Here is a 14,306-nt window from a genome sequence, read left to right as displayed (position 1 = left end):
AGAGGGGTAGGGGAAAGTGAAGGAGTAAGGGATAGAATTGGGATTGGGCCTTAATGTATGTTTTTATGTGAATGGAACAGTATAATGGGTCTGTAAGTCAGGTCTTAAAGTGATAGCAGCCTAATATACCTACTACCAAATTATGAGATTATATTAAAAATATCTATATGGCAGTTCTCTTACGAGAGTCCTCTCGTACTGCGTTTTTATCAAAACGCTACGGGAAAAGTCTCTTTTCACGAAATACTGAAGCAAAAAATTATCCTTAATTTTCATACATGTAAAGCGCGTTGCAGCAGTAGTCAGCTTGCTCGCTCATTGGCTGCTCTGCGGCAACTGCATAAGCCTATCGAGCGAGGCCTGAGGTGACGTCAGGCCAATGAGGGCGCTTCGCGCCCTCCTTGCCATTTCCCGCCGAAACGGGTGTGGCTAACCTCTATAAAAGGAGCTCGAAAAGGCTGATTCACTTGATTTTCATCTCTTCAGCGAAGCGCACGCATCGCTGGATCACGAGGATCTGGATCTGCTCAGTCAGACAGCGCGCCCAAAGCAGTGAATGTGCCCGCTTCCCGCCCACATTTACTCGCAGACATGAGTCCCACGGGACCCGCTCAGCCCTCCCTCACTCAGTCAAGCGCTGTAGTAAGGTCGAGGACGAGCGCTCTGCCCGCTGTAATAAGCGCGCCCCCCGCCTCGAATGCCACAGGCATAATGCCTACGTTATTGCGCCCCGAAGCGCCTCTGTCGCACGGCGAACAGAGCGCGCTTCGCATCCAGCCCTTAGCCAGCCATGCAGAAGCATGGGCAGCGCTTCCAGGGGTTTCGGACTGGGTGCTAGGCATTATAAAGAGAGGCTTCTCGCTACAGTTTTGTCGACGCCCTCCCCGCTTCACAGCGCGCGTCCAAACTACGGTGGTTTCAGAAGTAGCACACCTACTTCGCGCCGAAATATCAAAACTGATAAGCAAAGGGGCGATAGAGCGTGTTCCCCGAGCTCAAAGCGAAGGGGGACTATACAGCAGATACTTTCTAGTCCCCAAAAAGGACGGCGGTATCAGACCCATTCTGGATCTAAGACGGCTAAACAGAGTATTAGTGAAACGCAGTTTCAAAATGCTCACGACCAGCAAAATTCTTGCGCATGTTCGCCGAGAAGACTGGTTCATGTCGATAGATCTGAAGGACGCGTATTTTCAAATACAGATAGCGTCACATCACAGGCGATACTTGAGATTCGCCTTCGAGGGTCAGACATACCAGTATACAGTCCTGCCCTTCGGCTTGTCCCTGGCACCTCGTACATTTACGAAATGCATGGACGCAGCGCTCGCTCCTCTCAGACTCAGAGGCATGCGAGTGCTGAACTATTTGGACGACTGGTTGATCCTAGCTCAATCACGATCTCAGCTCGTGGAGCACAGAACCATTTTACTCGATCACCTCGAGAATCTTGGCATCACGGTCAATTGGGCAAAGAGTTCACTGAACCCCAGTCAAACGATTTCGTTTCTGGGTATTGTTCTGGACTCGCAGTCTATGACGGCGCGGCTGTCGCCACAGCGCGTGCTGCACATTCAGCGCGCGGCGAAGTCTTTCCGCCGCGGCGCTTTCACCCCGCTCAGGAAGTTTCAAAGGATGCTGGGTCTCATGGCCTCAGCATCATCAGTTCTCCAGCTGGGCTTGCTCCGCATGCGCCCGCTGCAGTTCTGGTTGAAAGCGCGAGTACCACGCGGAGCGTGGGTTTTCGGCCGGTTACGCCTCAAGGTCAATCAAAGCTGTGTGACAGCCCTGATACCTTGGTTGGCGGACGGCTGGTACCAATCAGGTGTAAGCCTGGGGACTTCCTCGAGAGTGAGGATGGTGTCGACAGACGCATCCACCTCGGGATGGGGAGCGCTGCTCGAGGGCAGACCGTTCTTCGGCCTGTGGTCGGAACGAGAAAAGCTCCAACACATCAACTGCCTGGAAATGCTGGCAGTGCACAACGCGCTGACGCGTTTTTGTCCCCATATCAAGGACCAACACGTCGTAGTCCGTTCGGACAACACGGCCGTGGTGTCCTATATAAATCGCCAGGGCGGTCTGAAATCCACATCCCTGTACAGGCTGGCGAAACGCCTCCTAATATGGGCTCAGCACAATTTGCGCTCGCTGAGGGCAGTGCATGTGCCTGGGCTCCAGAATGTGGGCCCAGACAGACTGTCCAGGAACAACATTCCCCTGGGTGAATGGTCTCTACACCCACAAACAGTCCGGCTGCTGTGGGAGAGATTCGGCAGAGCGGAGGTGGACCTATTCGCGTCCCGCGAAAACGCTCATTGCCCCGTGTTCTTTTCCAAGAACGACAGCGCGCTGTCCCAGATGTGGCCGCGCTGCCCGCTATACGCTTTCCCCCCCGTCTCCCTCCTGCCACAGGTGTTAGAGCGGGTCAGGGAAACAGAATGCCCAGTGCTGCTTGTAGCACCGTTCTGGAGGAACCAAGCATGGTTTCCAGTCCTGATGCAGCTAGCAGACTTCGCTCCATGGCCAGTGCCATTGAGGAGAGATCTCCTCTCGCAGGCCGGGGGCTCGATTTGGCACCCACACCCGGAGCTGTGGTCCCTTCATGCGTGGGCGCTCAACGGATATCCGTTGACCTCGCAGAGGGAGTGATAAATACCATCACTCAGGCCAGAGCGCCGTCGACTCGGCGGCTTTATGCCTCAAAGTGGTCGGTTTTCTCCGGCTGGTGTACAGCTCGGAGCCTATCACCTCTCGATTGTGAGGTGACGGAGGTTCTCTCCTTCCTACAGGAGCTGTTGGATAAGGGCAGATCCCCTTCCACGCTCAAAGTTTACGTGGCGGCTATTACAGCGTTCTCCGGAACAACGCTGGGTCAGTCACTAGGAAGGAACGATTTAGTCATCCGCTTCCTCAGGGGAGCTAGGAGGCTGAATCCACCCAGACCTCCTTCAGTTCCTATGTGGGACCTTTCTACAGTCTTGGCGGCCATGAAAGATGCCCCTTTCGAGCCTATCCAATCTATTAGCCTCAAACATTTGTCTTTCAAAACAGTGTTTTTGATGGCTCTCGCTTCGGTGAAGCGCATAGGCGACCTGCACGCGCTCTCCGTGAGCCCAGCGTGCTTAGAGTTTGGACCTAATGACTCTAAAGTCATACTCAAACCTAAGCATGGCTATGTGCCAAAGTCCCTCAACACGCCGTTTCGGGCTCAGGTTATCTCCCTGTCTGCCCTGCCGGGGTCAAGTGAGGAAGGGGACTCAAGTTTTCTTTGCCCTGTTAGGGCTTTAAGAGCTTACGCGTCCCGCTCCGCTGTCTTCAGACAGACTGAGCAGCTCTTTGTCTCGTTCAGTGGTCGTTCCAAGGGAATGGCTGTTTCGAAACAGAGCTTATCCAGATGGATAGTTGACGCCATAGCGCTGGCTTATACTGTCAAGGGCATTCAGTGCCCGTTGGGAGTCAGAGCGCACTCCAGGCTTGGTCCAGCGGGATTTCCTTACAGGATATATGTACGGCGGCAGGCTGGGCCTCGCCGTCTACATTTATCAGGTTTTACAACCTAGAAGTTCCCGCCTTGCAGGCTAAGCTACTATCGGTGTAGTCGATTCAGCTGTCTAACTAGAACACTGAAATCGCATGCGCAACGTGCTACCGACTGTCTTATGGGCAGAATTGTGTAAGACCCACATTTCCCACATTCAGTTCAGGTTCCCCACCCTGTCTATGTGATGTCATATTCGCGTCTGCTGGCGCGACCATATAAGGACGGAGGGAATCCCCTCTTGTCTCTAGACTCTCTCTGTGAGGTCATGTTTACGTCTGCGGACGTTACAGTTTAGGGAATTAAGGTCCCCCATCCCTTATTCCCGGATTCTTTGTGAGTCTATCTGGTGATTATGCACTGTACATCTGGCTTAGCTTCCAGTGATCGGTGTTTTTATCCCAGCACGCACGGCGTTTTACAAGGGGTTCCCGTAGCGTTTTGATAAAAACGCAGTACGAGAGGACTCTCGTAAGAGAACGTACTCGGTTACTAACGTAACCTCGGTTCTCTCTAGAAGAGGGAACGAGTACTGCGTTCTCTGCCGTGCGTACGGTTCACTCTGGTTCGCTTCGGCGATGAAAATCAAGTGAATCAGCCTTTTCGAGCTCCTTTTATAGAGGTTAGCCACACCCGTCTCGGCGGGAAATGGCAAGGAGGGCGCGAAGCGCCCTCATTGGCCTGACGTCACCTCAGGCCTCGCTCGATAGGCTTATGCAGTTGCCGCAGAGCAGCCAATGAGCGAGCAAGCCGTCTCGCCATAGCTGACTACTGCTGCAACGCGCTTTACATGTATGAAAATTAAGGATAATTTTTTGCTTCAGTATTTCGTGAAAAGAGACTTTTCCCGTAGCGTTTTGATAAAAACGCAGTACTCGTTCCCTCTTCTAGAGAGAACCGAGGTTACGTTAGTAACCGAGTACGTTTTCCCCCATGTTATTGATGTCAAAATTGTGGACAATGAAAATGTTGAGTGGCTAGTAACTTTGGAAAACCACTAACCACAGTGGCTGGTGAGCAAAAAAAGTTAATGTCAAGCCAACAACCAACTCAAAAAAAAAAAAAAAAAAAAACCTTTAGATTTTAAGATGTAAATATGTATTTTCCTGATTTAAATGTCCTCAATGACAAGGAATTTAATGAAACATATGTGCATATTATAGAAAATATAGCTTGTGTTCCTCTTAATTAGCCTCACACATTTTTTTTCTGTTTCTGACCTATTTTTTGCAGATGTTCCCACAATAATGAAGAGCATCTGAAAAGAAAGCATTTTACACTTGAGTTAAAACAGAGCAGCAAAACTAAAATGCATAATTTAAATTAAAGACGTATCTCTGGGTTTTAATGTGCAACACAGTATCTTTATTTAAAGAGTTAACTGGAGCTTGAAATATTATTCAAGATTATGACAGATATCTGTATTTATTTATTTTTTTACTATTTTCAGCTGTATGCAGATTAATGCTTTGTATTTAAAAAAAAAAAAAATTTTAATCTATTCTAGGAGGAGACCATCTGCCCAACACTTAAATCAACCCAGACATGCATGCTGTGTTAATGTTTGATCAGCCCCTAAGCATAGAGCGAAATCTTTACCAAGTGTTTGCACAGAACCCTGCCTGAGGAGAGACTTCACAAATGCTTATATTGTGCACTCACAGGCGAACGTGTAACACTGCAATAATAAGTATTGTTGTCTTATTTTCCTGATACAATATTTAAACAGCCTTAAAAGACACATTCACCTGATTAGCATGACTACATAAAATATTAAGACTTGTTTTCGGAGAATGTATCTTGATTGTGTGTATTTTGCACTGGCTGATTTTTTCATTAGTTTTAAACTACAAATAATTGTGTGTGTGAGAGAGAAAGAAAGTTCAGGTAGAAATAGCTCTTTAAAGGTGCAGTAAGCAATTTCTGATAAACACTGTTGAAAGTGGATCGGACCAGTCATCACAACAAACTTGTAGCCAATCAGGAGCAGGGGGTGTGTCCACTCATGATTGGGGAGGAGAGAGAGTAAGCAAGAGGGAGATTTAAAGAAAGACTGTTGAAAGAGAGACGGCTGAGAGACATTACATTCCTTGTCGTTTGTACGTCATCTTCGCTTTATTTTTCAAGAAGCATTATTTTGCTTTGCTTCTGTTATGATAAAGAGACATCTAGGGCCCTATTTTAATGATCTGAAATGCAAGTATCAAACGCGAAACGCAAGTAACTTTGTGGGCGGATCTCGGCCGCTGTTGCTATTATACCGGCGGGATAAATGACTCTTGCGCCCGACGCAAATCTAAAATGGGTTGGTCTGAAGTAGCTTCATTATTCATAGGTGTGGTTTGGGCGTAACATGAAATAAACCAATCAGAGCGTCATCTCACATTCCCTTTAAGAGCAGGCGCGCTTGTACCATGGCGGATTGCTATTATAACGGTGGATTTGCCAGGCGCACGCTATCGGTTCACAGCCAAGGAGACCGACTTTCTCGACAGGGCTTTCTAAAAGACAGAGAATGATACATACGCATGTGTACAAAGTGTTTACAAAGTCAATTGCGCTGGGTGCAAGATAGGGCCCCTACTCTTGCATTACGTGTTTGGGCATTTTTGGGGGGCGGAGCAATGAACAATGGTGTGTTTGTTTGGGTTGATTTGAAATATCAACAGTGTTCAACAATGATTCTCAGAAATCGCTTACTGCACCTTTAACATAACAATTGCAGGTTACTTACCTTTTTTTATATTACAAGTAAAAAAGTTGAATTTATTTATTTTTTATTTATTTGTTGAATCTTCTTTTTAATGTCAGGGAAGCCCATTGTTCCTGCAGTCTTCTAAGAACGTGTCTGTCAACATCCTCAACGAGAAGAAGCAATTAGTATCTCAACTCGTTGCAGGTAAGCACACAAATACAAACACACTTAAGCTAAGAATTGTTTAAAAACCCTCATGTAACCCCTTTGTGCTAATTACAATGGTCTTGCTCCCCAAGATTTCGCAGACTATAAATCGGAATGAAGATTTCTAGCCCCATCTCTGTGGGCGTTTATATTAGGGTAGATAGCATGAAATGAAATATTCACTGAACTCTGGAGGCGACTATACGAGCCAATCCGCTCACAGGAGGAAAATGAATCCAGGCAGCAATAATGTTAGATTTTATGGGACAGATGGTTAAATTACTATTTTGAAAGAGTTAAAGGGTTATTTGATAGCCAGGTTGTTATAGTCTCATCCTTCTCATGATGTAGCCTTTATAACTGTGACTAGAGACTTCATTACAGCGCAGTAATTGCATGTGCACGGATGCATGTACTATTAAGTCCTGGTTAATAGCGTACTAGTAAGGCTATATTTTAATGAAAGTAATTTAGCCTTAAATGGACTAGTTAAGTGACTTTCACTTGAGTTATGGTGCTAGAACAACTGTATACAAAACTAAAAAGTGGAAGTGGAAGAACAAGTATATGTTTCATTAATTGAATTATAATGTGCATGGAATACTAGCTGGTCAGAAAAGTCATTAAGTAAATTACAAGATTGAATGTGCCAAATGGCAAATATTTTAATTGCTTGCTGCTTGCTTGCAGTAGTATATATTTTAGAGATGTAACGGTACACAGATGTCACAGTTCGGTACGTAGATCGGTTTTGGGGTCACGGTTCGATACGAGTTTGGTACAACAGGAAAAAGCAACAAACCCCTAATGCTATTTTTTTCCATTTATTTTGAACATATATTGATGTACAGTATTACAGTTTGTTTCACCTAGTGGAACTCAGTCCCCCTGAGGTATTTGGTACAGTACTGCCTCCTTTAGTGTTTTAAGCAGTAAACAGAATGCACTCTTGCATAGGTCCTATTTTTTTGTAGGGCTAGTAAAAAAGGTTATTTGGTTCACAATGAGCTACAATACTGAAAAGCATCTCTTGTTTTATAAAAGTAAAAAATTAATGGAATAATGAAAAATAAAACTTGTGCAGAGATTCATTGTTGCGCTCCTGTAGTCTTTCTGGCAGCTTCGGTGATTGGCACATCTGGATGATGTAGAGATTGACCAATGTTGCACGGTAAAATGCAACGGCTGTTTTCAAGCTTATTGGTTTTATCAAGGTGTTGTGCGTAGCCTGCGCTGTAATTTTCTTTGCGCACGGGAGTTCATTAACATGCGGTGACAATGACGGATGCACAAAGTTAAATATTGCGCTTTTTCAATAAATCACGGAAAGATGAGCAAGAAGGAGAAAATGTGCCATTTTAAATCTGAGCTTACTTCACCTTTCTACGAAGAGACAGCGAGTTAAGTGGCACCTGAGGTATTCTATTTCCAGGATACGCACATTTCATCACTGGACTGTAGTAGTTAGACTTTCACGACACAAATCGGCACAATGCCAAATGATTTTGTCTCAGCGGAATCAACTTAAAATACTCCGTCATTTATGGTCATACAGATAAGAGTAAGACATCATTCGAAACTTATTTTTATTTGTGTACACTCACAATACAATACAAAAAATAATAATAATAAAAAAAAAATCATTATACCTTTGTTAAAGGACAAGTTCGGTATTTTACACTTAAAGCCCTGTTTACAGATCGTTTCTGATGAAATAGAACGGTTAAGATTAAAATGTGGACACATGCTGCTGTCCCGAGAATTTTAGGTTTATTTCGCTTTCCCCCCCCCCACCTACACAATGGCAGCCTATGGGCACTGGAACAATCCTTCATAAAACGCATTAAACTTTCGTGGTCAGGGGTGTTCACTGATATGCTCACACAAAAATCGCTGCAAAAGATGCTTTCCAACAGGTGTTTTACCATTCGTTGTAAAACTGTGGACCTATTTTTCCAAACGCCTCACACCCGTACATTCTTCCGTTGAGAGCTTGAATAATAAACACTCCAGCCCAGTTGGTGGCGATAATGCACCTTTGCCAATTGCAAGCAAACCACTGGCATTTAATTGAATACACAGAAGAAGCAGAAGAAGAAGCGGCAGAGTAATACCGTACCGCACACAGCCCATCCAATTCAAGTCAATGGAGTTGGACAAAAACTACGATAAAACCTGTTGGAAAGCATACACCCCTGAAAGTGGAAAGTGGACACCCCTGACCACTCGGTGAGTTTCACGTCTTTGTAATCGAAAGTTTAATGCGTTTTATGAAGGATTGTTCCAGTGCCCATAGGCTGCCATTCTGTAGGTGGGGTGGAGAAGCGAAATAAACCTAAAATTCTCGGGACAGCAGCATGTGTCCACATTTTTATCTCAACCGTTCTATTTCATCAGAAACGATCTGTAAACAGGGCTTTAAGTGTAAAATACCGAACTTGTCCTTTAAATAAAGAAAACAAACAGGATGCCTCTTTCTGCTGTGCTAGTTTCTTTTCTGGGAAGTTTGTGGAGCGTCTCAAAAATGAATCAAAATTCAGCTTATAAGCTACTAGCAAGCTCTTGCGTGCCATCTGAACTCTTGTTTTGGGTTGGTGGATAGATTGTCTCTTCTTCTTCTTCTGCTCTTTTTCCTGTTGTGGCGGAAAGCAAACAGCGTTGCATTACCGTGCACGCCCCCTTCTGGATTGGAGTGTGGATCGCCTGTGACTGACTGTGTTCACCGAACCGTGACGTACATTCCGTGACGGTTCAGGGTGAATACATGTACCGTTACACCCCTAATATATATAATAATAATTTGAGCTAGATTCTTTGGTGACTCATGGAAAATGTTCTTCATAAACTGTAAAATATATTTTTGCCAGGTTCTCATGGAGTTCATGCACGGGGGAAAATGCTGGAGGTAAAATCAAGTGCAGGAAAACTGCTCTTCTCTGCGGACGACCATGAGGTGGTAGTTGGTGCAGAGAGATTACGAGTTATGGGTGAGTGAACATTGAAATTATAACACATTTGAGGGTATTAAACTGTTTTATGCTCACACAAAGCCTTAGCCCTGTTCCCATCACACAGTTGTTTGGCACAGTCAACAAAGAGAAAGCTGAAGTGCTAACTGAGCCTCACAGAACAAATTTTAAGCACAGACTGGCATGAGACATTGTCCTTCTTGTACGAATTGTGTTGGTAATTGATGCAGTGGTATAATTCAATAAGTACATCCTGAGCTTTGATGTCAAAGTCCATTTCACACATTTAAGAACCCTCCAAAAACAATGGCAAAGCAACTATTACAATATAATGAAACATTTGACATTTATTTGTTGCTTTCAAAAATACTTTCAATACCATTTGCAATAATATTGTCTAATATACAGGTTTTCTGGGGTCTGAGGACAAGGAGGTTTGAGGGGGTGGGGGATTCTACACATGCATTTTTTCAGCGCTGTTAAACTTAACATGTTAAAGTAATCAAAAATTCAGGAAACTCCAAGGTACTCTCTTTAGAAAGATTAAAAAGCCTTTATTGTTATGGCTTGGTCATCTTTAAACCTTTAAAACACTCCGACGCATTTTGGCATACAAGCCTTCGTCAGGGAGTCAGCGTGTTAAAGTAATAATTGATTTTGACACAACTACTGAATGATATTGTTGCTTTAATCAAAATGTTATTCCGTTGATTTTTATTTTATTGCTGTATGGTTGATAGAAAGTAAACATTTTCCAGATATTATTTGAACAGTTTTGGCTTTAGTACAGAGACAATATGGCATCTTTATTATTAATATTATTATGATTATTATTAAAGGCATATTGGCCCATTTATTCTCTATTCATTAGCATGTTGAAAGAATATTGGCACAAATCGTTTTGAAAAGGCCTCTCTGTTTCTGGTCACATTTGGCATGAAAACAAGAAGCACTTGGCAGTGCTTTCCAACATTAAAACCCCAGATGGGTAGAATATATATATTTATGTTTTTTTTCCCCCATTTATCTTTTTTTTTTCAATGATTTATTTTAGGAGGTGAAAAAAATCCTGGACTGTTCAAGGTTGTTTTGTGCTGTATTTGATCATGGAGCTTTGCTTGTCTCTAAGGTAGAGCTAAACTTCCTTTAAAGTGATTACTCAAGCCTGTGTACATCCATTTTCCCCCAATGATTTTCCCTAAGCCACAGTTCATTACCTTACATCCACTCAAACTCAGCAACGGACTGCAGCGAGAACAGGAGTATTTAGAACTGAATGTTTCTCTTTCGGATTTTATCTCAAGTGTTTCTGGGGTGATGCCAGGCATCTGAATTAGTTTGGTGGACCACACAGGGAGGATGTGCACGTTATGAGGTCAGTAAAATCCTGCTACTCTAATACTGAGATAAATGTCTCCTTTTACGAGTCTATAGCTTAGAAACAATCTTAAGAGCTCCTGCCAATAGATCTACGCTCTAATGTCATGACAGCTGAGAGTGAGTCTAGAGTAAACACAACTTCAATTGCCTTCAGAACACATCTGATCAACTCAGAATACAACTTTACACCTGTCAGTCCAAGCAAGACTTAACAAATAGCAATGTTCACTCTAATATTTGTTCTTTGACAAAATCTCTTTCTATTGGGCAAATCTTTCAAAAAAAATCTGATTCAACCAATGACTTGCAGGGCTTGACACCTAGCTACTTCTTTCCCCAAGAAAATGAAAAATTTAGGCACAAAGAACTTTATTGCAATGCAAATTGATAAAATAATTTGTTTTTCCTTAATTAAAAGAGATACAATGAGACACAGCAAAATGATTTTATTTATTTGAATTCAAAAAGTACACTAGGTTTTTAATTATTTCAGCTCCAAACTGTTTTTTTTTTTAATGTAATAATTATGGGATTATGTATATTTTAAACATTGAATTAAATACCAGACACAGTGTATTGTGTAACCAAAATACTAATAATAACTAGGGGAAAACTGCACAATGCAGGACTTTTAATTATAAACAAGCACCTGGATTTATTTTGAAATGTCTTAACCGCTCCACTTCAGGGGGGACTGCCCTCACTGGCCTGAGCCCTCGGGTGTCAGGACCTCTTCCCTGCAGCCTTCTTGGAGATAATGACGGTCCTCAGATCCGTCTTACCCCTCGAAGACTGCGGCTGAGAGCGCCCTCCCTGTCCGCAGCCTTTCTGTGGGGGAACACGGGAGGCTATGCTCTGTTTCTGGGTGGCACGGTGTGAGGAGCTGGCTTTGGAAGTTTGGGGCTGTTCCCACTCAGCAGCTGCGGAGACATGAGAGCGACGGGGGAGGAGCTTCTGGAAAGCGGCCGCCGGCTTGGCTGCCTCCTGGAACCTCTCGACGACTGAAATTACAGCGCATCCATAAGAAAATTATTGTCCTTCTCTTTAATATTGCTTAGGTTGAGCCACAGATGCCTCTCAGTGGCCACCAGGGATTCCATAGAGCGGCCGATGGATTTAGCGGTCTCCTTAGTGGCCCTGAGAGATAAATCTGTGGCTCGACGTAGTTCGCAAACGTCAGGACCAATTCCCCCAACCTCGTCCATGTCTCCTAACAACACAGCTTAGTAGGCCTGCAGCAGCGACATGGTATGAAGGCATGCTGCAGCCTGACCAGCGGCTGAGTAAGCTTTACCCACTAGCGAAGATGTGGTTCTGACTGGCTTAGTGGGTAATGCTGGGGACTTTAGGGAAGATGCCGCCTTGGGGGAGAGATAGGTTGCGATATTTGTGCACTATACACTCTGTACGAAACCGGTTTCTCCCACGATCTCGACACCTCGATGTGGAGATCGGGGGAAAACTGTAGGTCCCGGCGTTAAGGTTGTGACAATGATGGCAGGAAGCTTTCGTCCAGCCTGCTTTTGGAATGAATGTCCTGCTTATCTGCTGGCCAGTCAATACTCAGTCTTTCAACTGCTCTTGTCACAACCTCAACCAGCTCCTCAAACGTATGAGACTGAGGTGGCGAGTCCTCAGTATCTCTTGCATAGACACTGGTAACATCTAGTTCCTCAATCGGGGCGGAAGGAACCGCTGCGCGAGCTTCCAAACCCTGAGAGAAGGCACTGGACCTTTCAGGTGAAGGCAGAGATAAGGCTGGGCCCGTCTTTAACCCGCTGATAGATTCATTTGCGAACCCCATGACTGTGATCGCCGCTGTGCCTCGGCAGCAGCGGGACCAGAGCCCCGGGGAACCCTACACCTAACCCCCCATTCGTTGACGTGATTGATTACAAGGTAGTTTGTGACGTCAGAAACACCAGCGATTTCAAAGTCTTTGGTTCACTGCAGTTTTAAGGAGAAAAAAATACTCAGCAATGGTGTTGACTGATGAATTTGCACATAGTTTGTCTTAAAAGCATACTTAAAAGGGACATTAAGTGTATAAAAACTTTAACTCATGTTTATTCAGTGTAATGAAAATAAAAAGTTTCTATTTTACTTGACATTTACAGTGGCATTTTTAGAGGTTAAAAACAGTTTACGAAAGGTGGGTGAAAAACCAACATGAATACAAAGAGTATTTTTATATTTATGCATTTGGCAGACACTTTTATCCAAAGCGACTTTCCATTCACATCCACATTTTATCAGTTGCCATTGCCACGCTCTACCTGTTTAAGCTACAGGAAGGAAGGGTACATTGACAAGAACTTGACATATGTTTGTTTGTTTTTTTTGTTTTTTTTTTGTCTATCATGGATACTCTTATATGTTATTGGCCCATTCTTGTCAATTCGTATAGCATGCAGAAAGATAGCATTCACTCCAATTAAGTACTACTTTCTTAATTGTGATATTGTGATATCTTCTAAGTTCTTTGAGATGCTAGTACAATGTAAAAAGTGGTAAAGAGCTATTTTTACCTTGATCCTACCTTTAAATTTAGTTTTGTTGGTGTGACCTGATGTATATTTAGGTTGATTCAGTAAAAAACATTCTTGAATATTCTTGAATGCTGCAAAGTTACCATTTGCAGCACATCTTTTAGGTTTCCATTTTTTTTTTCAATACTGAGCGTTTTCTAAAGAAATAGAGATGAATGTTCCTTGTGGGACTTTTTTTGCTTCTAATTAGAGGCTTTACTTTAAACAGTGTATGCACAAATAAATGAAAACGCATATACAGTCACTAAATGGGATGAATCATAGTTTCATAAAACAATCCAACCTTAAAGTCTTCCAGAACATGAAGAGCTCGCTGTGAAAACTTTTCTTTTCATTCACTCGCTGACTTTTCTTTCATGTGCTCGTCTCGGTGCAGAGGAGAATCATTCCCAGCTGGAGACATTTGATTACAGTATTTTGCAACTCTTTTATGATAAGCAGTGCTTCATCTGATGAGAGACTGCTATAGTATAAGTGTCGGCCCCGATATAAAAGAATACAGAGCAGGGAAGAAAATTCAAAATGTCTCACGGGGGGCGGGGGAGCTGCGAAAATCTGTTCGGATTTTGTTCAGCTCCACAGGAAGAGCAATAAGAGCAAATTAGGACAGACCCTGCAACATCTGCTCAGGCGCGTTGCCTTATTTCAATATGAGCTACTGGAAGACCTTGACTATTTTTTAAGATAGTAGGTTTGTTTTTTGTGCTTTTACATGAGACAAAATTCAGGAAACTGTCACCTAGCCACGAACACTGAAATGCCAAGCATTCAAATTTACTAATGAAAGGCTGCAATATTTTCCTGTAAGACTGAAACGAAAGAGTTATTTATATCTGAAACAATGATATGGCCTCCGTGCTGATGTTGTCCCAGGAGCGTTATATTAGTCGGAGCTGAATGTCATTCTTCATTAATTTTAACAATCAGATGTTAAAGAGGGGAAAGCAATTTGCTTGGGTACCAAA

General features: G+C 43.5%; 1 protein-coding gene across 4 annotated transcripts in view; it reads left to right on the top strand.

Annotated features, from left to right (window-relative positions):
- The window catches only part of sgcd (sarcoglycan, delta (dystrophin-associated glycoprotein)), a 206,976-nt gene that overhangs the window by 153,781 nt on the left and 38,889 nt on the right, over positions 1 to 14,306 (top strand). For all 4 annotated transcript variants that reach the window (XM_079898341.1, XM_079898342.1, XM_079898339.1 and 1 more), the window contains exons 4-5: positions 6,353 to 6,440; positions 9,311 to 9,430. In XM_079898341.1, coding sequence (XP_079754467.1) covers positions 6,353 to 6,440; positions 9,311 to 9,430 — 208 coding nt within the window. The remainder of the gene's footprint in view (positions 1 to 6,352; positions 6,441 to 9,310; positions 9,431 to 14,306) is intronic.

This window comes from Squalius cephalus (genome assembly GCF_949319135.1).
Source record: "Squalius cephalus genome assembly, chromosome: 17".
Classification (NCBI taxonomy): Eukaryota; Metazoa; Chordata; class Actinopteri; order Cypriniformes; family Leuciscidae; genus Squalius; species Squalius cephalus.
Note: the sequence above shows the minus strand (reverse complement) of the source record. Positions and strands in the feature narration are given on the sequence as shown.